The 26,232-nt window shown below is 40.8% G+C and overlaps 1 protein-coding gene across 1 annotated transcript in view; it reads right to left on the reverse strand.

The window, feature by feature from the left end:
* KALRN (kalirin, RhoGEF kinase) overlaps positions 1–26,232 on the reverse strand; it is a 359,509-nt gene that overhangs the window by 205,805 nt on the left and 127,472 nt on the right. Inside the window, exon 11 of the mRNA XM_009887315.1 lies at positions 12,049–12,240. Coding sequence (XP_009885617.1) covers positions 12,049–12,240 — 192 coding nt within the window. The remainder of the gene's footprint in view (positions 1–12,048; positions 12,241–26,232) is intronic.

Here is a 26,232-nt window from a genome sequence, read left to right on the forward strand (position 1 = left end):
ATGCAACTACTCAACTGATTTTAAAAAATCCTGACTATTAAAGCCCCAAATCATCAGACACCTTGTGCATTTCCTAATTCATACTGTGACCTACTCCTAACCAGCTACTCAGCTTAGACTCAGAGTTTCAATTTTTTCCATGGACATTTAACAGATTACACCAGACAACTTTTACCTCATATTTGTAGAAACTGACTTTCTTCTTTTATTCTTAGCATGAGCAAAATTTGTGAACGCCTATCTCATTCACGTACATACTCCTATCTACTGCTAATGTATCACCTGATCCTGTACAGGGGGCATATGTAGATCCATGCGGACATTTCAAATACTAACACAGTATTTCCACATCCATCTGTGGTGGCTTTTACTAAGCTTGCCAGTGATGCACATTTCCAGAAAAGGAGATAATCTCTGCATTGTATTACTTAACATATACTAAACGAAAGACTCAGAATCCTGGAAAACAATGAAGAAATAACACAGAAATAATTTTTATGTTCCCTTCAAATTGATCTATGCTTTGGCATGATTAATTTGATATGGAAATACTAAAGCATTATTGGTAAAACCTGAATTAAGCCCATCAGGGAGATCCAGCCACAAATCTGATTCATGCAAACTACGTCTAAAAATGTTATAGTTAGCTACACAGAAGTCTAAGGCAAATACCTAGCCCTAAAACATCCATGCTGAAGGTCCATAGAGGCTCCAGAATTGAGGCTTTGTTTATCAAGGTAACCATGGCTTTAAACAAGAGAAACAATTCTGTTCTGATTACTAGACCAGTGGAAAAGAAGAACGACACCCCCTCCCCCTTCTTTTGGGGGAGCATCTGGCACCTTTCATGCATTGTAACAACTTCTTCATTTTTCTTGGATATAAAACAGGCATTTTCCCTCCATCCAAGAGACAATACAGCTCTTTATTCCCAGCTATTTCATCTGATGCAATACCCTTCATTTTACTCAAGTACTTAATGAGACCACTTACTGGAGGTTTGAAGGACATCTGTGCCTGTTACCTAGAAATTAATGCTCTGACTTAGAGCAAGGGACCACTTTAAACAAAATCGAAAACCTAAAGAGATTGCTGAGAAAATCTTGCCTGCGTGTTTGGAATAACTATTAAACACCCAGTGTTTATACACTGTTATTTGCAAATGCCAGAGATGAGTTTTAATCCCCTAAAAACCAGTTTTAAAACACTGAGTAATGAGACCAGTGAAAAGCAAAGAACCAGCCAGTTCAATCCATGAGCTTGTACAACATTTTTGCTAGTCATTAAAACCAAGGATGTTAATGGAAACAAGTGACTTTCCAGAGTATTTGTTCTACCCCTTTACTATGCCAGAGCAATGTCATGTGTTGCAGAGCAGGCCCCAAAAGGATCCTCACACCGCTTCAGTAAAGTGAACATCCATCAGGGCAATGAAGGCTACAGCCGAATGCAGAATTCAGTGAAATACAGGGGCCCTCTTTTCCCACCTGATTTGCACTGCTTTCACTCCACGAGTTGCAGCATAAGCGTGTGGAGAACCAAGGGAAGGTTGAGGAAAAAAACCCAAACCCAAACACAAACAGAATTGCTCCAGAGAGAGATGTCCATCAACCCTATTTTCCTCTGCTACTATGCAGACTCGTACAAACCTATTCTGAGCCATAACATCTAGCTTTTCTGTAACATGCAGAAGGAAGTCACATAGACCCTGATTTCAACTTAATTTATGGCAGGACTTCAGCCTGTGCTTATGTTTAAGCACTTGTTCAAGTGCTGTTGTGAATCTGGCTTCACTGTGCGGTCTTTACGCAATTGTCTTCACAGAATCACAGAATTTTCAGAGTTGGAAGGGACCTCTAGAGATCATCTAGTCCAACTCCCCTGCTAAAGCAGGATTGCCCAGAGCACATTACTCAGGACTGCATCCAGGCGGGGTTTGAAAATCTCCAGAGAAGGAAACTCCACACCCTCCCTGGGCAGCCTGTGCCAGTGCTCTGCCACCCGAACTGTAAAGAAGTTTTTCCGTGTGTTGGAACGGAACTTCCTATATTCCAACTTGCACCCATTGCCCCTCATCCTGTCACTGGGAACCACCGAGAAGAGTCTGGCTCCATCCTCCTTCAACCCACCCTTTAGATATTTGTAAGCAATAATAAGGTCTCCCCTCAGCCTTCTCTTCTCCAGGCTAAAGAGTCCCAGCTCTCTCAGCCTTTCCTCGTAAGGGAGATGCTCCAATCCCTCAATCATCTTGGTTGCCCTTCGCTGGACTCTCTCCAGCAGTTCCCTGTCCCTTCTACCTTGATTTCCCTGCACCAACATGGTGGAGATAATAAAACTTTTAAGCACAATTAACCTGCATCAGCTGGTGTTTATTCCCACTTAGAATGCAACCAGTGCTGTTTCAGTTGAAAGAACTGATGGTTGTTATAAATTGGAAGCATATTTTCAAAAGTCACACTCAAGGTCTCATGGAAATGTCAACAGAAACATAGAAAACAATGTGTGTAATAATGAACTGTAATGTGACCGCATGCCACCGGTGAAGTGTCACACAATGATACCATACCTAATAAAATGCGACAAGATGGAATGAGACCAGACACTACATATGAAATGCCACAATATGCGACTTCCACGGTAAGATACAGCTGATGAGACACCCTGCTGCAAGAAGTAATGTTGTCAGATACCACCAAACTGGTTGGGAAGAAACGACGAGTGGAAAGAAAGGGAACATTCTGTGAAAAAAACCATCTGATCTCTTCCTAACCTCTTTCTTGCTTTTTCCCTTTTCCTCGCCAATTTCTTGACATTCATCCCTGGTTGGGCTGCATCTGGTGCTTCTGTACGCTGATGCTTTTTAATTAGTAACCTTGCCTATGGCAAAAGGATTTGCAATGCCTAAACATCTGATGCCTTTTCCAAGTTCTGCATGGACCGGATTGATATAGCACAAAATAATCTCCTCTCAAGGGAAGTGTGATTTGGGTAGCTGTGCTTACATCAGGGAGTGTGTAGATCCCCAGCCCAAGGTCATGTAAATTTAATTCAGGGCCGATTCGCTCTAGGAGGGAAAGCTGGCTTATAACTGAAGAATCAGATGTATGTATTCTGTGCTGCTTCTGCTACCATCATGAATTGCAAAATCATGTTCCTCTTCTAGTATAATTTGAATATAAGTTACTTGTAGTTATGAATCTGGATGTAATTAACTGCAGTAATTGTACTAAGCAAATCAAATTCTGCACTTGATCATACTGATAATAGGCTTGGAGATGTTCTTCCTACAGCAAAAGATTTACTCAGATTTACACCAGTGCAATACAGTACAATTTGGTGCAGGAGGAGCTTTCCATATCTGTAAACTATACACTAAAATTCAGCAATTTACTTAAATAAATGCAGGTAGCATTAAATTTTCCTCTAAATCATTCACTGATTCTAAACATTTCATTACTTCTCACATGGGAATTGCAGTATCCCTTCCCTCTGTGCTTCTTCCAGTGACTTACCATATCGCTCGCAGTCTTACCCTGATCTGCTGCTTTGAGCCTTTTGTGCAACTTTGTGCACTATGCCCTAGGAATCTCAGAAATAAATCACCTGTGACAATTCTGAATCATTCTGAAGCTTGCTAAGGATTAAACAGACTGTGGGACCTCTCTCTAACCAGTTTAATTGGATCCTTCAACTTGAACCACTACACTAACACTAACCGTTTTAAACTAGTTGTGTAGACTCCATTGCATACGTGTACTTAAGGCACAACAGAATGTGCCTTTTGAATGATGAGTGAATTACAGGAGTATCCCTGTATGCCTTTACTCAGTCCGTATGGATTTACTCAGTATGCAAACAGGCACAGCAACATATCACAGGCACTGGCTGCCCACTCTGCTGCCTTTGTACACAGCAGTAAAAGCTGCAAGCGCACACACTGGAACTGGGAGAAGCTCACAGAATTGTAGAGTGATTAAAGATCATCGTGTCCAACCATAATCTTCCTCAGCTACAGGAAATCAGGAAAATGGGCTGTAACATGACTAATTGTCCCGGTCTGAGGTAAAACAGGACCAATTTTGGTCAGTAACTTTGTTTCTTAGCTGGGCTTCTTCTAACTACTGAAATTAACAGCATATTGTGCAGACCATGTTTGCTCTCTCAGAGTGATAAGACCTATGTTTATCGCTGATGCCCAGGCATGGTATGCAGAGAGGCTCTTGCTTATACTTATTGGGATAACAACCAAGGCCAACCCGTTGGAAGGTCGGAAGCGGAAAAGCGCAGTGGGGTCCCACCTGCGGGGAGGAACGGCAGGACAGGTGACCCAAAACTGACCAACAGGGTATTCCACCCCACGTGCCTCATGCTCAGTATAAAAGCTGAGGGATCAAAGGGTCAGCTCTGGCTCTCTTTCTTCAATGGCCAATGTCTGAGGATGACTCTGTCTGTCTGTCTGCCTTTGATCCCGATCCTGAATGCAGATCTGGAATTCAGTTCCTGTCCGTCACTGGGACTGCCCCAGTGTCAGCCGGTGTTGTGATTTTCATCTTGGGAGCTTGATATAGTTTTGTATATATTTAATTATTTCCTTTTCTTTTACTAATATTTCATTAACTTAGTTTAGTTCCTTCTAAACTCGTAAGTCTCTTTTTCCCTCCTTTGCCTCTCTCTTTGAAGAGGGGTAGAGGGGAGCATCTGTCAGTCTCATCTGGGGTCCCCCACATCCCCAGTAACTGATTTGGCCTAAACCACGACACTAATGAGAGCCAGCACATCCTATTTAAAGTTGCTCATAAAACACACTTCTAGTTGCAGCATGAACCACTCTTATTTGGGGAGCAAGGCTTATGGGCTGGTGACCCGTCTCCATAACACACAAAACACATGCAAGAGTCCTCAAAAGCCAATGACAAAATTTGAGTGAAGCCAAGCAGTCAGTCAAAATGCTGATGAATGGCCTGAAAAATGCAGATAGCAAAGTGTGAACTTAGAGAAGTCTATAGGAATCCTTTGGCTAGTACATGGCAGAATGACGGAAAGAACTTCTCCTCCATGTGCCTGCCCTTGCTCTGTTGCAGGTTCTACTGCCTGACATTTGGTTTATGTGGCTGCATTTATAAGCATTTAATTCTTATTACCTTGATTCTGTCTCACAATTTTTTGCCATCACAGATGGCAGAATTTTATTCACTAGCCGTCTGGCTGTGCTTCAAACTCCCCTGCTCAAGAGCAGGATGTGCTGCCAGGATACCACAGCTCTCTCCATTCCAAACTTCTTAATCCTTCATGAAAAAACCTTGCTTCTAGACAAGAAATGGACAGGAAAGAGGGGCACCCTGCACCACTCCAGGTGTCCTGGTTCCTCACTCCCAGATCTTTGGTAGCTTTATGGACAATATTTAACTCTGCAAAGAAACCACCAATGTGTATGACTGGTGAATGCATTTTGGTCAAAGCCACAATCGATGCTCTGGAGTTGGAGAGGGATTTGCTCTTATTTTGCTGCTTCGTAGTAATTGACTGCTGATAACCCAGAGTGAACTTTTACATAGCTCATACAAAAATAACACTTGTTACACCAGCAGAGCCCTCTCTTCAGCCTCAACTATCAGAATGATAACAATAAGCTGGCAATGTATCTGTCTTGTCCAAGGAATCCGCCATCCAGGCAAAGGACTGCACACACATTACCTGTATGTGCAGCTCTGGCAGTTCACTTCTCCCATGTCCTCTGCTCTCTGCCTGTAAATCCACCCCTGACGGGAATATCAGAATGTTTAGGAACTGAGCGCTTTTATTTATTTATTTATTTAAAATCAGCATTTACTTAATCCCTTATAAAAGCATTTGCTTTTTTCACCCCCTTGTCTTGTGATTTCTCTGCTTAAAACACTCCCCCCATCAAACCACACTGATTCAGCTCCCAGCAAAAACAATGTTCATACTTTTGAGAGCCATAAATTTAAGGTTAGATGTTTCACAGCCCTGCAGTGAGAGGAGGGGAAGGAATTTTCAAAGTCTGATTCTGTATGCTGCTCTATGTGTATCTCAGCTGTTAAGTTTATCCTACTGAAGGAACAAAATTTCTAGATTTTGAACATGGCATGTGGTGCTCCATTCTAACCCTGAAATATGCTGGGATGTGAAATGGCCAGACAGTGAATATTTTATGTGTAGAGAGACAGTTTGGGCCATTTTAGTGTCTTATGCTTTCATTGTTTTCTAAATCTGGCCATAATATGAAAAAGGAACAAAACCACTGTCCAGAACAGGATTAGTGTATAAGTGTGTAAGACAAATACTTCATGGCGGACATGTTGAGAGCACAAGACCTTTTCAGTACTTCTAGAAGTTGCCAGCAAGTGGAATTGCTAAACCGATTACTGCCTTCATCACAAGTCTCTATAATGTAATGGTGATTGCTCTGAAATGTCAATATTAACAGTTAAAGTCAAACAACAAATGATTAAGTTCAGTAACATTAACTTGGAATCCTGGGCCAATTTACAATGAATGACAGGATTATACAATATATCCCAGAACCACTGTCATGTTTGCTCCATGATTAACTTTGATACACTCTGTCAACTCTTCCGACAAGAGTCAACAGCAGCCGACCTTAGCCCCGTGAGCTTTCTGCTCCCTGCTTCCCAGCAACTCTGCCACAACGTGAGGGCCGAGCCCTGTCAAAATTAGTGACCTACACTGAAATAATCTCCTAATCACGATATTCAACCGAAGCAGAGAGAATTTAATTTCACAGGTCTTGGTTATCAAGTAAAATTAAGTTAGCAGTGCCTGCAATAAAACACTGTCACTGTTCCTAACTGACAGGGTAAACCCACTCCCATTACTTACTTGAGTAACCCCACTGATAGCTATGGGGTGACCAAGGTGACCTGCTGACCACAAATAATTTAGGTCTATATAGGAAGTTGCCTGACACATAATGGTCCAGGACTTCGCTCTCAGTTTCTCATGGCCTTATCAGACCAGCTGTTTAGAGTGAAACTTTCCATACCAGGTATCTGCCTAAGGCTGAACTTGATGAATTTTGAGGTAAAAGGTCCAGAATGAGAGGAAGGGGGAAAAGGAGTTACTTTGTCTGTGTTAGAAAAGGAGTCTTATTTCTGCTTACATGAGATGCTCCAGACCCTCCATGCTTTTAAGCAAGGGTTTGAAATTTTGCAGGGTTTAGCCTTGATGTCAAAAATATACATTATGTCATCCCTGTGAAAATTTGCCCAAATTTGGTCACTCAGAAGACGTCTGCCAAGTTCCAGTTTGCACATGTTCAGTAAGAACCTGTTGAGAGTTTGGCAGTTCATTTTTCTCAGCATTAAATTTTTCCTGAGCATACCCATCCCCCCATTCCATGGGCCAGGTAGACCTGGCAGACTCCACACAGAACTGCAAGCACTGAGCACCTCGTCCTATTGCTCTTCAGACCTACCAAAGGCCAACAAAGCACAGGGCACACGGACTGAAACCACGCTACTGCCTCTCCTGCTTTTTGCTGCTGTCTTGCTGGACTCAACGCAACATAAAAGTGGTAATCTGAAACCTACTGAGAAATGAGAAACCTAGAGCTAGTGAAACATGCTTTTCATGCCCCAAAGAGCTATGAAGCAATTGCAGAACTGCTTTGCAGTTCAGGTAAGACCTATATACTGTAAATGGATCTAAACTCAGTGAAGTTCAATGAATCACATCACATAGGCAGCCTTTGCTCTAGGAGGCTCAAAAAATAGTCTCTTTTAAACAAAATTAAATGACAGCCAAGAATTCTGTATCATCGTTTGATGCTAGCAGCTGAGAGCTCACACAAAAACATCAGGTATCATGAAATTTGTGATAAAACTGCAAGATCTGACAATCCTGCCAATAATTGATTCAGATCTGAAGTAAGAACTTGAATTCAATCACACTTAATCCTGAGAGAAATTATTCAGGTACAAATCTGTTGAATGCATTTATCCCACTGATAACAATTTATAACTTTACCCTGCCATACAGATAATTGGATTTGATTCCCAAGGTACCAGGTTTCTGCTCACACTATCAGAAATGTCTTGACCTAAAAAGGGTATGAAAATATTGATGATAAACTAAGCAAGCATTATGAATACCATAGGACAGTGGGACACACAACATCTCTTTTACAGGCACTGCAACAGGACAACTACATTACTCATGAGTTATGACACTAACAATCGCTTAGGGGACTGCTCTAAATTTATGCCTCTAGAATGTTTTTACCATATCAGAAAGTCATCATTTCAGCCTATTGCATGTATTGTTAAGTAAGGCCATTTAAAAAAAAAAAAAAAAAAAAAAAAAAAAAAAAAAAAAAAATTATTGTTAAGCTTAATCGACAGTCTTTTTCATATTCCTTCAACTGTATAAGTCAGCATTTAGTAGAAGCAATCCTCTTATAATGCTTTCACATGAAATGAGCAGTGATTCAAGTCTATTGTAAAATAAAAAAGCCACTCTTAACTTTCCTTGCTCAAGGTACATCTGGATTGAAATGACTCCCTAATTCAACACTATATATTGTCCTGAAGAAATTCTCGCAAGGGAGATTACAAAAGGAAACATCTATTTGACAAGATCACTTTTTAAAAATGGGAGCTGTTAAAAGTTCCTCAGGTGCTGGGAATCTGCGTAGTCACACATGGAGATGAAGAGGTGGGCAGAATACAGGTGAACCAGTGAGAAGTTCACAATCCACATCTGGGAATTATTGCATCAGAAATTCAATTCATGTCTGCTAGGAAGACTGTCAGAAGCTACATGTTCATTGCAGGAAGGTATTTAGAATATTTCCATAAAAAACTTCCATAAAAAACACGTCGATAATACCAATTATTCTGACTTAATTCTCCCTTTCACCAGTTCTATCTCAGTAGATTAATATATCAAGAAATAATGAGAATTTGGGAAACTTAGATGAACAATCCATCTCACCCATAGTTTCCTGCATTAATGCCAAGAAAACATGAAGGGAACTGTTTATTCATTTCCAAGGACATAAGAGAAACAGTTGTTAATAGCTTAAGAAATGGTTTTAAGAACTACGAAGGATGAAGTGCATAATGATGGCTATTATTAAGTAACTAATAATGCCTTCTAGGATAATGCGAAACATGTCAGGTGTTAAAGGCATTACCATGCCAGTCAAACTGCTTGCTGCTCTCTCCAAGGCAGTCCCAGGTGATGGGTTTGGATGGGCATAGTACAGTCCAGCATCAGGCACAGCGCGGCAGTTAGGAGGGGCAGGGTTGATAGCGGAGGTATGTGTCAGCACTGTAACTGGAATGCCTCTGGTAAAACAGCAGCAATGGATCTCAGATCTCCCTGTATTTTACTGCTGCAGCAAAGGGATTTTTTGCCTTGACATCTGCTATAATTTAAATCTGACACTGAACTCAACTAAAACTGCTACTGACTCAAAGGGAATTTTACTCAGTAAATCCTGACTTAAAAATTGGAATCTAAGGCTATCTTTGTTGTTGGGGGCTGAATTCCCAGCAAATACAGTGAATTCATTTTTAAGCAGTTTCATAAAATGACCATGGATGGTGCAGATCTGACCTGGACAAGTGGGTGGGTGGCTAGAGCAAGAACCTGCACTTGGTCTAGCCCAGCTCTGTAGGCTCGGAGGTCTCACTGGGGGTGAGCGCATTTCCTAGTCAGAGCCCAGGGAGGAACCAAATGAGAGCAGCTGGTATGAAACAGAGAAAGGACATAATACTATTATAGGCATGGTGGCAAAGGAAGGACATTTGTGTTTCCTCATTTTTGAGGAATTCACCTATCTGGTTTATATTGATATTGAAGAATGACAATTACATTGGTTAACTTGTCATTTTACAATACACGTGAAGGAACAAGCAAGGCCAAGCAACGAGTCATTTCTACTTGAGCCCATCTATTTATTGCATAAAAAGGCAAGTACAGATCCAAACATGTGCTAAGGCTCTTTTGCTGTAATGCTTTGCCCTTTGTACCAGTTCCCCCCGGCAGTCTTTGCTTACTTCACTGTGTCTGTGGGGATCCCCACAGCTGGCAGACAAATACTGCAACCGCAGTGATTTCCTCACTTATTTTTTGCCAAAAAAATGAGGTATTGGGCTGTGTGACTCCCACCAGTGCAGAGACATGTCACTGAAGGAGGCAGGTAGTGGCACACAATGAAATCCAGCGAACCTGCAGAAAATCAGAGTGTTTGGCCCTCGCGCGAGTGAGCACAGAAGTAAGTGAGAAGTTCCTTTCTCTTGCAGAGCTACTGTGCACCCTCTAACGTTGGGGAAGTGCTGGAGATTGCAGTAACTTTAGCAGCCTCTTTGCACCCAGCCCAACGTCTGGATTCCTGTGTCCAACCTAACTTTGCGGATGTCCCAGCTTTATGCTACAGCTCTCTCTACTGTCCCTCTGGAGAGAGAGAGAGGCACCTGGAGTCTTTCCACTCTGGATCTCCCTAAAACCAACAGTAAGTACTTACTGAGCTTTCCAAAAAGCCATCACAGCACCAATCTGTCCCCTGGGTAAATGTTATTGAGGCAGAGATTTAGGGTTTACTCTCAATACCTAGTAAACAGCATTGATGGTGTCACAAAAGACTGTCTTTTTAATAGATAAAAAAAAATGCGCATTTTTATACATCTGCATCTCTGTACACCAAAACAGGGCTCATTAAAACCAAGTGAGTGGAGCAGACAAATTATCTTCTTGTTGAAGAAGAGTAGAAATGCGTATAGTGCACTGCAATCCAAAACCCTTCACACAGTGAAGCTCCAGTTCCCGAACCCAAATTAGGCTACACAGTACCAGTAATCATCAGAAGAGATTTAGATGATAGAAAACATATTATACTGATAACTTCCTGGAGTCATGCCTATCTTTGTGTTACTAGTCACCACCTGCATAGGTGAAGCGAGGTTAATCACAGTAGGAAACTGTTATGAAATAATTTTGACTGAGGAAATAACCAATTAAGTTTCCCCTGCGGCAAACCAACAAGCGTTTGAAACTGGAAACAATAGTACTATTCACAAGCTTGAAGTAACTAGATTTTACTATACACAGGATGTAAAAGGAAAACCTTAATGTATCAACAGCTATAATGGACACATTGTAACTCCATCTTCCATATATATGTATATATATGAACATGTGCACACACCTTCTATTTAAGGAGGCTCCCCAACATAGTGAAGCCTGGTATACACAACTTGTTTGTAATGTGTAAATCAACAAACACAGGCAAAGCTTTGGGCTTCTAAGAACATCTTTCTGATCAAGTGTGCTTTTGCAAACAGATGCTGCAGAGCATGAAAACAACCATTCTGACTAATTCCATCTCTCTCAGCAGAAACCCTATCTTTAAAAGTCACTCATCACTGAATGGCCTTTGGTCTGCAGAAAAATGTGAAGTATGCTTTAATTACATCCCCAGTGGCCTCTCATTTGATGTCCTGTCCACTGTATCTCTGGCGAGACAGCCTTATCTCTGGATATTTTTCAATTACACTAAACAGCATTTATTCAGGTCCTCAGTGATTCAATGTATCAGTCTGTGGCTATTTGCTCTTTAACCATAATTTTGAAAAGTGAAGTCTGCCTCATTAAACAGTGTAAGATTTCCAGTAACACTTAATAATAATGGCTACATTAATTAACATTACATTCAAATGGAATTCCTCTGAGGGTACGTATCACACAGCTATCATGTTTATACCTAATGCGTTAAAATCAACTCGTGTTCTTACAAGTGAATTCTTGCTTTATAATAATACATTCTAGTTGTGAATTAAGCACCACTCAACGTTAGATATGCTGTCCCTATATTTTAGTGTACCATATCACACACGTTTCATTCACATTTTATTTCCTCTTTACAACAGTTAGTCACATGCATCAAATGAAGTGGTTATCAGCCCTGCGCAGTGAAGATGCCTTTTCTATGTCATCTGAGTTTTCAGAGTCAGCCTCTTGCAGCACTCCACAATACACAGAAAAATTCCTTCATGCACTTCTTACCTCTTTGGTGTGGGTATGGAAGGAGACTGACATGTCCAAGAGAAGTTTCCTCTGTTCCACCCTCCGGACAAAGTCCTGAATCCGTACTTCCAGATGCCGGGCTGCTTTATAGATCTCTTCAGGGTCACATTCCCCAGTCTGAGCCAACTGCTCTGCAGCCTCCAAAAGCTTGTCTGCATTGGTGTACGTATTCTACCATCAAACAAAGCAAGAAACAGAGTATGAGTTATACAACTGTGGCAAGTAAACCCCTGAAACCGGCTGTTTATACTTTCAAAGGCATGAAAGCAAGTGATTACCAGAGTTTTAAAACAATAGTAATAATTCCTACTGGCACTGCCATCTGTGAAAGGAAAATGTATAAAGCAACACAAACTAATCCCTGAGTACACATGAAATAATTTCTTATTTGAAACACACCACTGCAGCCCAATCCTGCCAGGCGCAGCAACAGGACTGCGCACTTGTTTATTTCCAAGTCCCCTGGAATTTCTCAAAGATAATGTAATGAAGCAAGTGGGACTAACCACCTCAGAAGCCCATGGTGCCTCACGTGACACTCGACTACAAGCTTGTTGCAAAGGTCTCCCAACAGCTATCACAGTACAGCATGTAATCATGGTAGCCAGAGATGTCTCAGCCTCAAGAAACATTTGCCTTTCACTGGCTTTTGTGAGATAACTTGAGAAGACTGCGTCTTCAAGTTCCTTCTACGTTTTTTCCTCTCGTCTACTGTTCTGCATCATATTTATAAATGGAGTAAGTTGATGTGATTAGTGTGCAGCTGCCAACACGTAATGTTCAGATTGCTTTGGAGGGGTATCACTTCTGTTTTTTCTGAGGCACGTACCTGCCCTCCATTACATAAGAATTTGAACACTTCACCATCCTGAAGAGATTTACCCCATAGCCATGGCCTTTGCCAGATGGGATGTATTAACCCTACTTTACAGAGAGAGAACTGAAGCACACTGAAGCTAAGCAATGTACCCAAGACATACGAGACTGTGGAGGAACAGAAGTGAATTCCACCAGACTTACCTCAGCTTTCAAACTACCTGCCCATCTTTTCTCTCCCTCTTTCATATTTCTGGAAAACACCGCTGAACTAATACACCAGAGAGTCTCGCAAATAACAGCAGAAATGAAAGGGTCATCTTCTCCATAGCCATAGCTATGTTTAGCTAACTAAACATAGCCAGCCCTTGCTGTCACAGAAAAACTTCTTCACACAAGTTGAGGCCAATAGCTCTGTGGTATTTAGCACTTAACAAAAATAAGGAGAGACAAAGATATCAGCTTAAAGGTGTTTCCAGTACCAGATGAGATCTTCAGAAATGCTCAGTGTTGGCCTAAGACTGCTCCCACTGGGAATTTTAACCTCCCCATCAACAGAAGTAGAATTGCAGCACTTTCCTATTGCAGCACTTTCCTTTTCAAAATCCTACTGAGAATCCTCCTCAGTTTAAAAATGGATTAACTTGATGCATATACACAAATTACCTTTGAACACTGTGGACAAACGTACTTCTGAGCATTAAAGGAACACTGTCAAACATAAAAGCCATGAATGAAGTCATGTTGTTCTTACTTAGATAATATCCTGCTACAGTCAATAGTTGTTTCTTGAGAAAATATTCAATACAAAGATGGAACACGGGCTTCCAAGTGTTTAATGGAGGAAAATATTTCCAGTTATAAAAAGCAGAAAGAAAACAGCTCATTCACTGTTCATTTTCCCAGTTTCTGAAGGCTGACTATAAATATACAGTATTTGCATTTCTCCTTTTGGACTGTGAAGAACATATTATAGACAGTTTTGTTACCAATAGTAAATTTTTATTCCCTCACTTTCAGGCCACTGCTCTAATGGTTAGGTTGTTAACAGCAGCAAAATGTTATGTTTTAATAATCATTTTTTGGAAACCTCTTTAGCTGAGAATTTGTAAAAAATGTTCCATTTAATATGATCTGAATTAGGGTCCAGTTTCACTTAACAGCATCCTTTCTGAATGATCCTCTTCCAATAGTATTTGGAGCAAATGCCAAAGCTAGCACTATTTTTCAAAGTCTACTCTGCTCTAGGGTTTTTCACACATTACCACTACAACGGCTCAAAGACCAGTCCAGCTCCCTGGGGAGAGGGCTGTCCCCTGCTTTTATTTATAATATTTAGTATACTTTTAAATGCATTCATTCTCTGCTTATGTCACAGATTTGAGACACAAACACCTTTGTTGAAATACACTATGAATACAGCTTTGCTGCATTTGTCTCTAACATGCGTATATTTAACTCTGCTGAAAACCATTACAAGTTTACTGACTCCAACACATGCTGTACCTAATTGCATCTAGATGAGGTGAGTTCACCAATATGATGATCAGATTTAAATATGCAGCATGGTGAAAAGGGTGTAGGCTGAGCCCTAGACTTTGGTGAAAAAAAGATTGGCCTCACCAGAGGCTCTGGCCACACAGCACAGACAGTAAAGGATGCAGTGGTCCTGCAGCAGTCCCTTTGTATTGCACAAGGTCTCCAAAGGCAAAGGGGATTTTCTGCAAGGAAGCTGGCTTGATGTGAAAGGAGGCGCATGCAGTGTTTTGCCTGGGCCGTGCCAGGCGCTGTCAGCATACAGTAATGCTTTCCTGAGGCATTCATACCTAATTTTGGACATGTTTGCATAAATGTGTCACACACGAGAAGCCTGAACACAGTGCATTTTAAGTAAGGTGAAATTTTTGTTCACCTCTTTTTCCATCTTCGTCCACTGAGTCCCCAGCTAAGTGTGTGGGTTTTAAAAACAGGTGCAGTTTATGATAGAAAAAACACTAATGGCTTTACCCCTGCCATTCTAGAAGGAAGACCTGGTGCTGAGAAATTTCCAGCTCACTGCTGCAGATTTAAGAGGTTTAGATACATTTCAGATAAGTAACCACATTTGGGAGTTAACCACACTCGCCTTGAACTCCAGAGTTTGACGCATTCATGAAAGGATTGTCATCTACTGTCAGATGAGATATAAACACAGCACAGGCCAAATAAGCTAGAGGTTAGTTTTTTGGGAAGGGCCTGCTCTACTTTTTTTCTGTTCATTTGCTTGAAGTGCACATAAATCATATCAGAACTTGTTACGCCTAGCCTTATCAAATATTTTCACGTACATCTATTTCTCTCTCTTCAAGTGCTGAACTAAAGCCATGTTGAACCTGAGAGCTTCATCCCGGTTGATACTTTAGTGCTGCACTGCTTGCCTGCTTTGTACATTTTCATCCTGAGTTTGCTCTCTTATTTGTAAGCTTTACAGACCCTTTTTTCATTTGTTTGAAGCACTTCATACTTGTTTGGTGTGACATAACCCTGGAACAGGCAAGGTGAGACTCCAAGAGAGAGTTCAGTCTCATGATGAAGAGAAGCATATAATGCCTCCTTGTCCTGCTGCCACCAGCCAGAAGAGAACATCTCAGTTTCCCAGCCCTTCTTAGATCTGGAAGGATCTACTAGGAGCACAAGATCTAGGTACGTTCCAAACTGGCATCAAGATTCAAAACTCTGTAGGAAGGTAAGAGTTAATGCAAACACAGAAGGTAATTTTTGCTACTAGAAGGCCAATTATGGCTGTCCCCTTTTCTGCAAACTGCAGACCCATGGAAGGTTTTCCATGGCACCCTGAGGAAGGTGACACCAAAAATGGCTAATCCCTCCAGAGGGGAGATCCCATGAAGAATCTCTTTTTCATCTGTGGAAATTAGTTCCTGTCAAACAATAATAGAATGAGTTCCATGGAAAAATGATCTAAGAGTTATAAAATGATATGCCCTCTGAAACTTTAAGGGGGTGCGGTATTTTTTCTAACGTTGCATTAACCCCTGAGAGAACTGTCATGTGCAAACCCTTGAAATTCTCAGTGATCTGCTAACTGGCATTCCATACTTCCACACCATTTCAAGCACAAAAGCAACTTCCATCTCAAATTTCTTAATAATCTTTCTATACTAATCTTTGCACAATCACCTATTTCAATCACAAAATCTGCAATCACAAAGAAATGAAGGTTCACCCTTCATATTTCAGACTGAAAATGGTTGTAACATATGCTTTTTGAATTCACTCGTCTTGCAAATAACAAAAAAGAAACGTAAGTATGGAAAAGAAGTAGACTAACAAAACCTATACAACAATCCCTACCACAATTCAGAATCAGAGGTGATTGTTGTCTTACCCCACGGAAATATTTACTAACAGGACTCCTATAACTTTGGTTCATTAATTGTTAACAGTTTGATATTCTATAGCAAGTGGAAAAAATGGTTTATGAAAAAGCCAATGTGAAATTGCCGGTTACTTTTATCACACTTTCCTCTTATCAGGCAGACCAACAAGCACCAAAATGTCAGGATCCATTTCAATCTCTGATCCAGGTAGTAGATCTCAGCTGAAATTCCACCATGTATCGAGGTTAAATGCATGTGAAGCCATCACTGCATTGGAAATGCACTATCCAAACACAGCTAGCTAACTGCCTAAGAGACTTCATTAAAGTTGAAACAAATGTTATTTTGTCCATAATCTTTGTGTCATAGAAGTGTTTCGTCAACTGTTCTCTCCAAATCTTTTTAACCCAGAGTAGGAGTTGCATTGATTCTCAACATCAGAGAGCATCAGCTCCGTGCAGTTTTTGCTTGGCCTCATCTGTTACACAGAAAATAGCATTGCAATGCTCAGTGCAAACCAACCAAAGGGCCCCAATTCTGGTTTGAAAGTATTTGGCATTTTTTTCTAAGTAAAAATAAATCAATAATTACAGGAAAAAATACTGAATAATGCATCAGTTATTTCTTGGACCAATGTAAGGTTAGAAGCAGCAGAACAGAAATATTTTGCCTTTTTTATTTATGGTATGTATTGCAAGCTCAAGAAATCGAATAACTTAGTCACTTAGAAACAAATTAGAATGGAATGGAACAGACTATTTCAGCTGGAAGGGGCTTACAACAATCATCTAGTCCAACTGCCTCACCAATTCTGGGCTGACCAAAAGTTAAGGCATGTTGTTAAGCACACTGTCCAAAAGCCTCTTAAACACTGACAGGTTGGGGCATTGACCGCTTTTCTAGGAAGCCCGTTCCAGTGCCTGAGCACCCTCTCGGTAAAGAAATGCTTCCTAATGTCCAGTCTAAACCTCCCCTGGCGGAGCTTTGAACCATTCCCATGCATTCTATCACTGGATAACAGGGAGAAGAGATCAGCACCTCCCTCTCCATGTCCCCTCCTCAGGAAGCTGTAGAGAGCAGTGAAGTCGCCCCTCAGCCTCCTTTTCTCCAAACTAGACAAACCCAAAGACCTCAGCTGCTCCTCACAGGGCATTCCTCCCAGCCCTGTCAACAGCTTTGTTGTCCTCCTCTGGATGCATTCAAATATCTTAACTTCCTTTTTAAATAAAAAACAAAACAGGAAACACACCAATAATATATTTTTATGTTTTCACTGGCCCTTCCCCACTTTTTAAGGCATCAATCAATTTAGTGCAGCATTTTGGTTTCAACCCAAGTGCATTTTCAGAAAATGATTCCATGTAGTTTTCCCTCTACTCCTAGCAAGTACACTTGTAACTAGTTTATTGCTGCATGCTTCTAGGCGATTACACTGAAAATATCTGTGTCTAATGGTAGTCTAGGGCAGAGTTCGTGGCCCAAATCTGGGCATTTTTTTTTTGCAGAACAATCTCCCCTTGCACAGCATTTTACCGCTGTTTATTATATTTTCGTGGTAACTGTCTCCAACATCTCCAATGTCTTGTGAACCATGCTGATCAGCCAGAGAAAAATGTTCAGTTGTACGCATCAGGAGAAACACGAGAGGTGAAGAGGGCAGGTGATCAGATACACTGTCACATTAAACACAAATGACATACCCTAGAGACTGCACTTCCTAAGTAGATGTTTAGATAGGCTGAAGGGGAAGGAGATGGCACCGGTTTGACTTATTCTGTGTTATCAAGTTCTGGGCTGTGAAAGGCAGTTCCAGGCAAAGGTTCCTCTTATTGATTCAGAGAGCTTTGTCATCTAGGTTTTACTATCTAAAAGGCATGGAAGAGATGGCATCTCTAGAGGCCAGTAAGTACTGACTAGAGAGAGAACATAGATGACTAGCTTAGATCTGATCTTCCTGACTAAAGACTAGTGATGTGAATCCCATCTTATGCCTGCAGACTGAAGCTTAGGAGACTTATTAGGCTTTCTCTGATGTGATATCTCCTTTATGTTCTTTAGAGTCGTGACTCGACTCTTCAACACCACAGATGAAATCGCAGTATCATTACTCCTGCTGTGAAGATGGGATGTAGAGACAAAGTTCAAAGCCTCATCCATCTCTCACTGAAAACAGTAAAAAGGATCTTACTGAGTTCAGTGAGAACTGGGTCAGCCTCCTAGCCATTTACTCAAGATCACAGGAGCAGACAAAAAATGGCAAAGGGCTAAAAATAGAACTCCAGAGGCCTTGTACCCCTGTTCTGCACATAGACAGTGGGTAGTACTCCTCCCCGCAGAAACTACAGCGCGATTCACATTCACAAAATGATAATTATGGAGCTGATTTTACATTTCTTCTCAATCCTTATAAACTATTGTTATCCTTAATTATTAAGCTCAGTTACTGCTATCAGATTCTTTGCTCAAGCCACTTTGTTAAAATTAGCTCCAATTTTTGTTTAGGTTAAGTGATCTCACAGTCAGGCTTTTGTGGAGAGTTATATCTTTAGTAATTTGATATTCTAAAGCTAAAATGAGTGACCACAATGAAGCATTTCTTTGATAAACAAATCTGGGGTTTAAGGAAGCATCCATCTTTGTCAAAATTCCTCCTCCCTTTAGAAGGGCAAAGGGTAAGTGCCTATGATGATCTAATGTAAGATGTGATTTTATTCAGTTTGAATTTCACATAATCAAATCAAGACCTGTATTCTTACTTGTGCTCTATAGGTCTAATTCAAAACAGACTTACCAGGAATTACAGTTACAGAAGTTAAAGGCAGAACATCTCTCTGAGGTCATGCAGCCACTTGCTCTATCAGTACAGGATTGTTCCCTACTGTACACTAGAACAGAAACTACTTCAGACCTTTTTAAAAAATATCCAGGTTAATCAAGTTTCCATCGCCTTCTTTTGCAGACTGTTCTCCCCTTAGATATGGCAACTCATCTTAAGTTTTCCTTGCCACAATTCTGTCCCACTTCTCCTTGCATTGTCCTTGAAGTTTGAGCTCTTCAAATACTACAGCCTGTTATATTCATCTTTTGATGGACATGCAAGAACATGCCTGCCTTTAAATGAGTGAATCACATCTGTTTAAGTAGTTTAACAAATGAGTGTCTTGGGCAAGTGTGTGAGTGCAAGCGCGTGTCAGTGTGCGTCCAAGTATCAACCACTTGACAATTGCAATGAAATTAATACTATTCTCAGAACTGCATCCATTTGAGAATGCAGTCTAGGAACCAGAGTGTGCGGAATGTCACCTGTGCTTCAGCAGACCAGCACTGCATAGAAAACCTCTCTCCCCAGCTCTCGGAGAAGTTATCTTTGCAGCTGGTTGAAAGGTCCTTATGCCTCTCATCTCCCATTGTGGGGCTATGGCTCATTTGCAATGTTTTAAATTATTTTTCTTCAGACATTTTCTGGTTGAGCATCTGTATTTACTGATCCATTGTTACTTCTTTCCTCACTGACATTTGAAGTTTTGCTCAGTTCAGGAACATCCACAGATGCGGGGAATGTGAAGTTTGTTCCCCTTTCAGATGGCTAAGAGGCCAGATATAATACCATGCTAGTATTAATTACTACTTTACACCTCCAGTAATTCCATGATTTCAGTGGATTAGCTAAGCATAAGGGATTTTTCAGCATGAATGAGAAATGAACAGTTCCCAGGAACAACGAGGAGGATATCACACAGCATCCTCACTAACCATTGCCAAGAACCAGATATTTTTCCACGTATCGTTATCTTTTATTTATGATTTTCCCTCGGAGTTCACATATAAACTGAGATGAATTTATTATTTGAATTTAAAAGAATGACATTTACACATTACATCAAATGCTGAAACCCCAGATAAATCGTTTAAAAGTTACCTTAGACCTTCAAACTAATAAATAAGCAAGATTAGAATTAACAACTGGAAATACATTAGCTAAAAGAATTCTTCTTTGTGCTATTTCATATTGAGTGCTTACTGTAGATTAAAAAAATATTGTCTGTGGTATATTTTATCACATCAACTGTTCATCTCAATCAGGAGTGCAGTCATATATCAAGTAGAGAATACTCTTATTACCACAATCATGCTAATTAATTCCAGTGTGATCACAACTATTATTCAATGAGAAGCCAGTGAAACATAAAGTAATGTTTTAAATGCCATCTAATATTACACATCATATCCAATATTAATAAGTATTCAAAGACACGTAGATGGAACATGCGGGCACATACCACATACACACAAAGAACAAGCTAACTTCTTAGCTCAATGTGGTCAGCTTAACCATCACTGAATTCTTCTGTCACTACTGAAAAGTACCATCTATGCAAGGCCTTTACTTTGAATGCCTCCAAAGCTATTTTCTTCTTCTAAATCACAATGCTCTAAAGCACGTTTGACAAAGATCTAGACTTTTCAAACTTCAGCTTATATATTTTTTTAAATGTTGCAATATTAATTTTTATTTTTGTTGCGGGGGGAAGACAAGGGATTTCATTCTTTTTGTAGGCAGAAAGACCATACCCACCAAAGGCTTCACTTGGAGCCTGGCAAACTTCCTCTTTGCTCCCTATTTTAATTAGTACATATATGCATTCTCCCCTATTAAATAAAACGCAAAGCGCTTGCCTTGTATGAGATAAATAAATAGTCCTTCTCTTTCCGGGAAAGCAATCTGCACACTGCATGTTATAAGGAGAGCATATCATTGCAGGATTACACTGAAGTCTGATACACATCCTTGAAGAAGGTACGATTTAAACTACCAGAAATACATGCGCCTTTCCACTTTGTAAGATGTGATTTAAGAAGTTTTGATCCACAAAACCCCACACAGGAGCTGGAAGAACTCCCCTTTGGCACAAGAATAAAGTTTTAATCCCACAAAGCCATCTTCGGCACCTTTCCTGAGGCAAGAGAGGTTGCCAGCTAAGACAGCAGTGCTGCCCCAGGAAGGCTCATCCACTGGGTCTAACACACAAACAACTCTGTAAAACTAAAGAACCGTCAGAGGAAACAGTTTTCAGAGTCTGCACTGAAAAAAACTTGACAATTTTAACTGAGATGGTCTCACAGCCCTTCAAAGCCAGCAATTATACCTCACTTTGGCACCTTAAGGCACCCTAAAGAGAAAGAGTATCTACTTAATGTGGAGGCTTATTTTGTGCTTATAGGGGAAGAAGTAGGAAATATGATAGGCTTATGCAGGCAAAGGTCAATTAATACTCTTTGCAATATTTTTTTTCTGTCACCCTACTGCTCTTCTGGGAGAAGCACCCCTGAACAGCACAGTAAAATGAGATGATGAAATACTCCCGTTGCTGTTAAATATTTTCAATATTTTATGGACTCTACAAGGATGTACAAGAATTAGAGAAGATATCTGAAATTGATGATTATTGGCCAAGTTTTATCCTAGCATTTGATCCTTGGTAACATCCATAAAAAGAGCTTGATCCCTTCTCTTTGAGAACATCCTTGCACAGTAACAGCCACATGGAAGTGAGCAACAGCAAGGACAGCAGAACAACGAAGACAACATAACTGACTGAGATGCCATTATATGGTAGTTCTGGTATCAGACATGAAATGGAACTGGTTTTAAGGCCAAACAATAATATCCTCTGATATTGGTTAGTGTTATGCAGCACAGTGAGTGTACCAGTCAAACAGTATTATCACTGCACAATGACTTGATAATTGGGTGATTAGCAGAGCGTATGAATAAAAGCGGTTCAAGTGACCATAAGGTAACTGAGCCTTTGAATCTCAGCAAAGGTGAGGAAAGCATTATTTTTATTTTTTTTTTTTTGGCACAGATGACAAGGGAGCACAAGAAGGCAAACTGTCAGGAGTGAAATGCAGCATTTTGAAAGCTTCTCAAATGATAAATATCACCAGCAAGCCCAGATAGTTCACAGCAAAGCCCCACAACTTTTCTATGATAGGGGAAAAGGGAAGGCGAGTGGAGAAACAAAGAAACATGTGGCAGCTCAGAGGTGAGCAGCAATCTAGGAGGGCACAGTGTTGTTTTCTGTCCCAAAGGATCAGCTCGCATCTTTTCCAAGCCCTGCAGACATGAGTACAATCATGACAGCTTTATCAAGTCCTGATTTGAAATAACTTCAGGCATTCTGGGTTTAATATCATGCTCACAGTTTGGAGATTTCAAAGACACAGCAACGACAGTATTAAAAGGCTTTGGACCGTCAGTAGCACTGGGAAAAGTCAGTACCAAATACAACTGGCAGCACTGCTGTCTTGAAAACAGAGGCAGAAATAAACCTACGAGGATGTGAATTCTGTAAACTACCTGGCTTTGTTTCTAGTGTCTAGGTTTATATGAAACTTGCTTTAAATAAGACAGCAAAGCATTTCCTCTCCCTGTTTCCCCAACAGCCACTACCCTGACTCAACTGTGCCTTTATTTCCATTAACACAGAGACAGATTATAACATCTTTCCTGAAGCACATTTTGAGCTACATGGGCCTGTTTACAGAATAAGATAATGCTTAACAGAAGAAAATTCAGCAAAACTTTGTCCCAAATTCTCCAAAGCTTTTAGCTTAAGATTTTTTATATAGCCAAATATAGACACTAGGCAGTCTGCAGCACACCACGGTACTGCATATACATCACGTAACAATCATTCTTTCTGTCTGGTAATATATGACAAAAATATTACTATATGTAACATGGGATGCTGCAAAAAGGTAAGTCTACCACGAATGCATCATAGGACCTCCAGATTTGCAGTGAACTCTATTTTGCCATAAGTTAAAGGTCATCTCTGACAAGCAAACTGATGTTTGACAGAAAAAATATGGAGGAAGATATGTCACAACCTTTTAGCAAGGTCAGTGTACTGCTGCTACCTAAGGAAGGATACAGAGATTTAATGATTTTTTTGCTGCTGCTCCTTTGAAACACTGATTACCTCCCTCACACATCGCATTGCATCAGCTCCCATGCACCAACCCAGGTGGGAGTGGTGCAGGAAATGGGCATCATGTCTTGTGGTACAGCTGAGCTGGTGCCATGTACTAGCACTGTCTGTATTCCCTGTAGACTCAGAGGGAAGCAGGGAGTCCCTTGGTGTTCTCCTGGATCCCTTCTATTTGCCCAGGCAAGTTCAACTTGTAGCAAAGGTTCACTTAAAAACTGGTCTTTCCACCCAGAGTAAACCTCACACTTCAGTACAGTGCCTGCTGGAGACAAAACACGTGATGAGAATAAAACACCAACACCTCTGTTTTGCTGGAAATTTGGATATTTCCAAATATTTGGCAGAAGTTTTCTCAACATACCCCGTGAACGGGAATGGTAACACCCCACCTGCCCACCACTCAGATAATCTCCATCCTCATCCCCCTGCTCTCTGGCCCTCAGATAATTTGATGGCAAATGCTATCTACAAGAATAAAGCAGCCTCCCCAGCTTAAATTAAAGTTGATGTAACTTTTTACTTCATCTCCTTGTTCCAGCTCACTGTCCTCAGGAGCAGGTCAGCAAGATGGTCCCTTTAGATTCAGAATCTCTTGACTGTCAACATTAATTCAGCTCTCCGTCATGGTTTACACATTGGAATTTGTTTCAAATGAGTAGAAACCATTCTCTGTATCTTATTAGATTTATAAACCAATTTTTCACCACTGTTATTTCCCTGACATGTGAACTGTCTGAACAGCTTACCCATCAAATTAGTTCTTCAGAGGTGCCACCAAAGCGAAATGGACTAAGGGCTTAGTCTTCCCTAAAACTTAAAAAGATTAAAATCTTCTGTAACAGCTAGTGAGATGTACTGCATATTTATAATGAGGAAAAATAAAAGGGGTTTTCACTACCCTGGAAGTAATAAACCATTTTATTTATTTATGTTACACCAGACTTACTCATATACTGTAGAAAAGTTCCAGACAGGAACTAACATTTTTCAGTTGGTCAGAAAGCATTCATATGGGCTGCATTTAAAAAACGTGTTCTACTGTGTGAAATTCAATTCAGGTTATCCATAATCACAACAAAGATTTAGAAAGATAACTTTTTTTTTTTTTTTTTTATTTCTGGCTCTTATTAAGTGGCCACACACGATCTGAGACAAATATATCTTAATAATGACTTACAATGAGAGATCTGGTACAGAACAGTATTCCCACCAGAAATCTTCATGCTATAAAATGCATTGATTTTTTGGCATGTGGTAGATCTCCAAGAATGTTGCAGGCATATGAGATATTGCCTCTGTAGTCAACATCTGCCAAATTTTTCACTCTTAAAAATTGTGAGAGATTTCTAGTGTATTCTTTATTAAATGTTGCCAAATCCTTCCCTCTCCCTATCCAATCCTGCTTCCTCCAAAAATCCCAAATCAGGTCCCCAAAGGATAAGACTGGACATAATATGAGACAAAAACAAAGATCAGAGAAATTCTCTTTGAGTTGTCTTTTGATCTATCTCTGCCTGCTATCCCAGAGTCCCAGTTTTGTGCCAAACCCCAAGCAGCAGGATCTGGGCACCTGCCCCCACCCCTGGAGGCATGCCCAGCAGGTCCAAGCAGCAATTCACACTCCCCTCACCATTCTCATCTCAAAATAATCTCATTTTGTGTCCCTATCCTAGCGTACAAATTGGATTCTGCTCTCTGCTCTGAAGTATTTTTTTTTTTCTGTCCCACATATACATGCAACTACACGAAGACTAAATTTACAATGGTTAAATGACCTAGTGACCCAATTACCAGTCCCAAGGGGGAGCACACACTCTGGTGAGTTGACTGATATTTCAGCGTGGTTGCACAGCCCTGGCTTCGCTGTGAGGCTGCTTCTCTCCCATTTAGTTTTCAATGCATGATAGAGGAGTGGAGCGGGACCGGAGCCCATCACTGAGGAACTCTGCTTTGGCACTGATAAAACTATGAATCCTTTGGGAAAGGGCCTGGCACTGGGAAGGACAGCTTGCCACCCTGTGAAACGAGTAAGCCATGGTTACTTTTTACAAAGGAGGAATGGTGTGAATGCATTCCTAGATGGGCAGTATTTTTTTGAGCCACCTTTCACAGAATCACAGAATGGACCTCTGGAGATCATCTAGTCCAACCCCCCTGCCAGAGCAGGGTCACCTACAGCAGTTGCACAGGATGGCGTCCAGGTGGGTTTTGAATGTCTCCAGAGTGGGAGACTCCACCACCTCTCTGGGCAGCCTGTTCCAGTGCTCCACTACCCTCAAAGTAAAGAAGTTCCTTCTCATGTTAAGATGGAACTTCCTATGTTCAAGTTTATGCCCATTACCCCTCGTCCTATCAGTGGACACCACTGAAAAAAGACTGCTCCCATCCCCCTGGCATCCTCCCTTTAAGTATTTGTAAGTATTAATAAGATCCCCCCTCAATCTTCTTTTCTCTAGACTAAAGAGACCCAAGTTCCTAAGCCTTTCTTCACATGAGAGATGTGTTTCTCCCCGCTTTGTGGGGGGAAAACCCACCTATCCCTGATTTTAAAAAGGATTCAACCAGGTCCATTTTGAACCTAAAACAAACCCCAGAAAATAACATAAAGTAACAGTGAATTTGTATTGGACCTCTCTCCCACCTTAATATCGTCTATTTCAAAATAAAACCGTGGAGCACTGCATGTTTCAGGTCCTTCCCACACTCAACTTTGATGTGTGGGCATTGACAAATCCAAGTTCTGGTTGTCAATATAAATCCTGGCCACAGATAAAACAGTGAGGAACCAGTTGCCAAAAGATAGTGCTCTCAGCCATCTCTTCTCTCCGTGCCGAAACACCCTTCATTTCACCAAACACTCAATGCATTCGCTTCAGCTCTCAGGTTGACACATTTAACGTGATGGCTGCACTTTCCATTCCCTGGTATTAATGAGTCACAAACGCCCTTTTACGTTGTGCACTTCTGCAGTGAGT

The sequence above is a fragment of the Charadrius vociferus genome, unplaced genomic scaffold (assembly GCF_000708025.1).
Source record: "Charadrius vociferus isolate BGI_N301 unplaced genomic scaffold, ASM70802v2 scaffold385, whole genome shotgun sequence".
In the NCBI taxonomy this organism is placed as follows: domain Eukaryota; kingdom Metazoa; phylum Chordata; class Aves; order Charadriiformes; family Charadriidae; genus Charadrius; species Charadrius vociferus.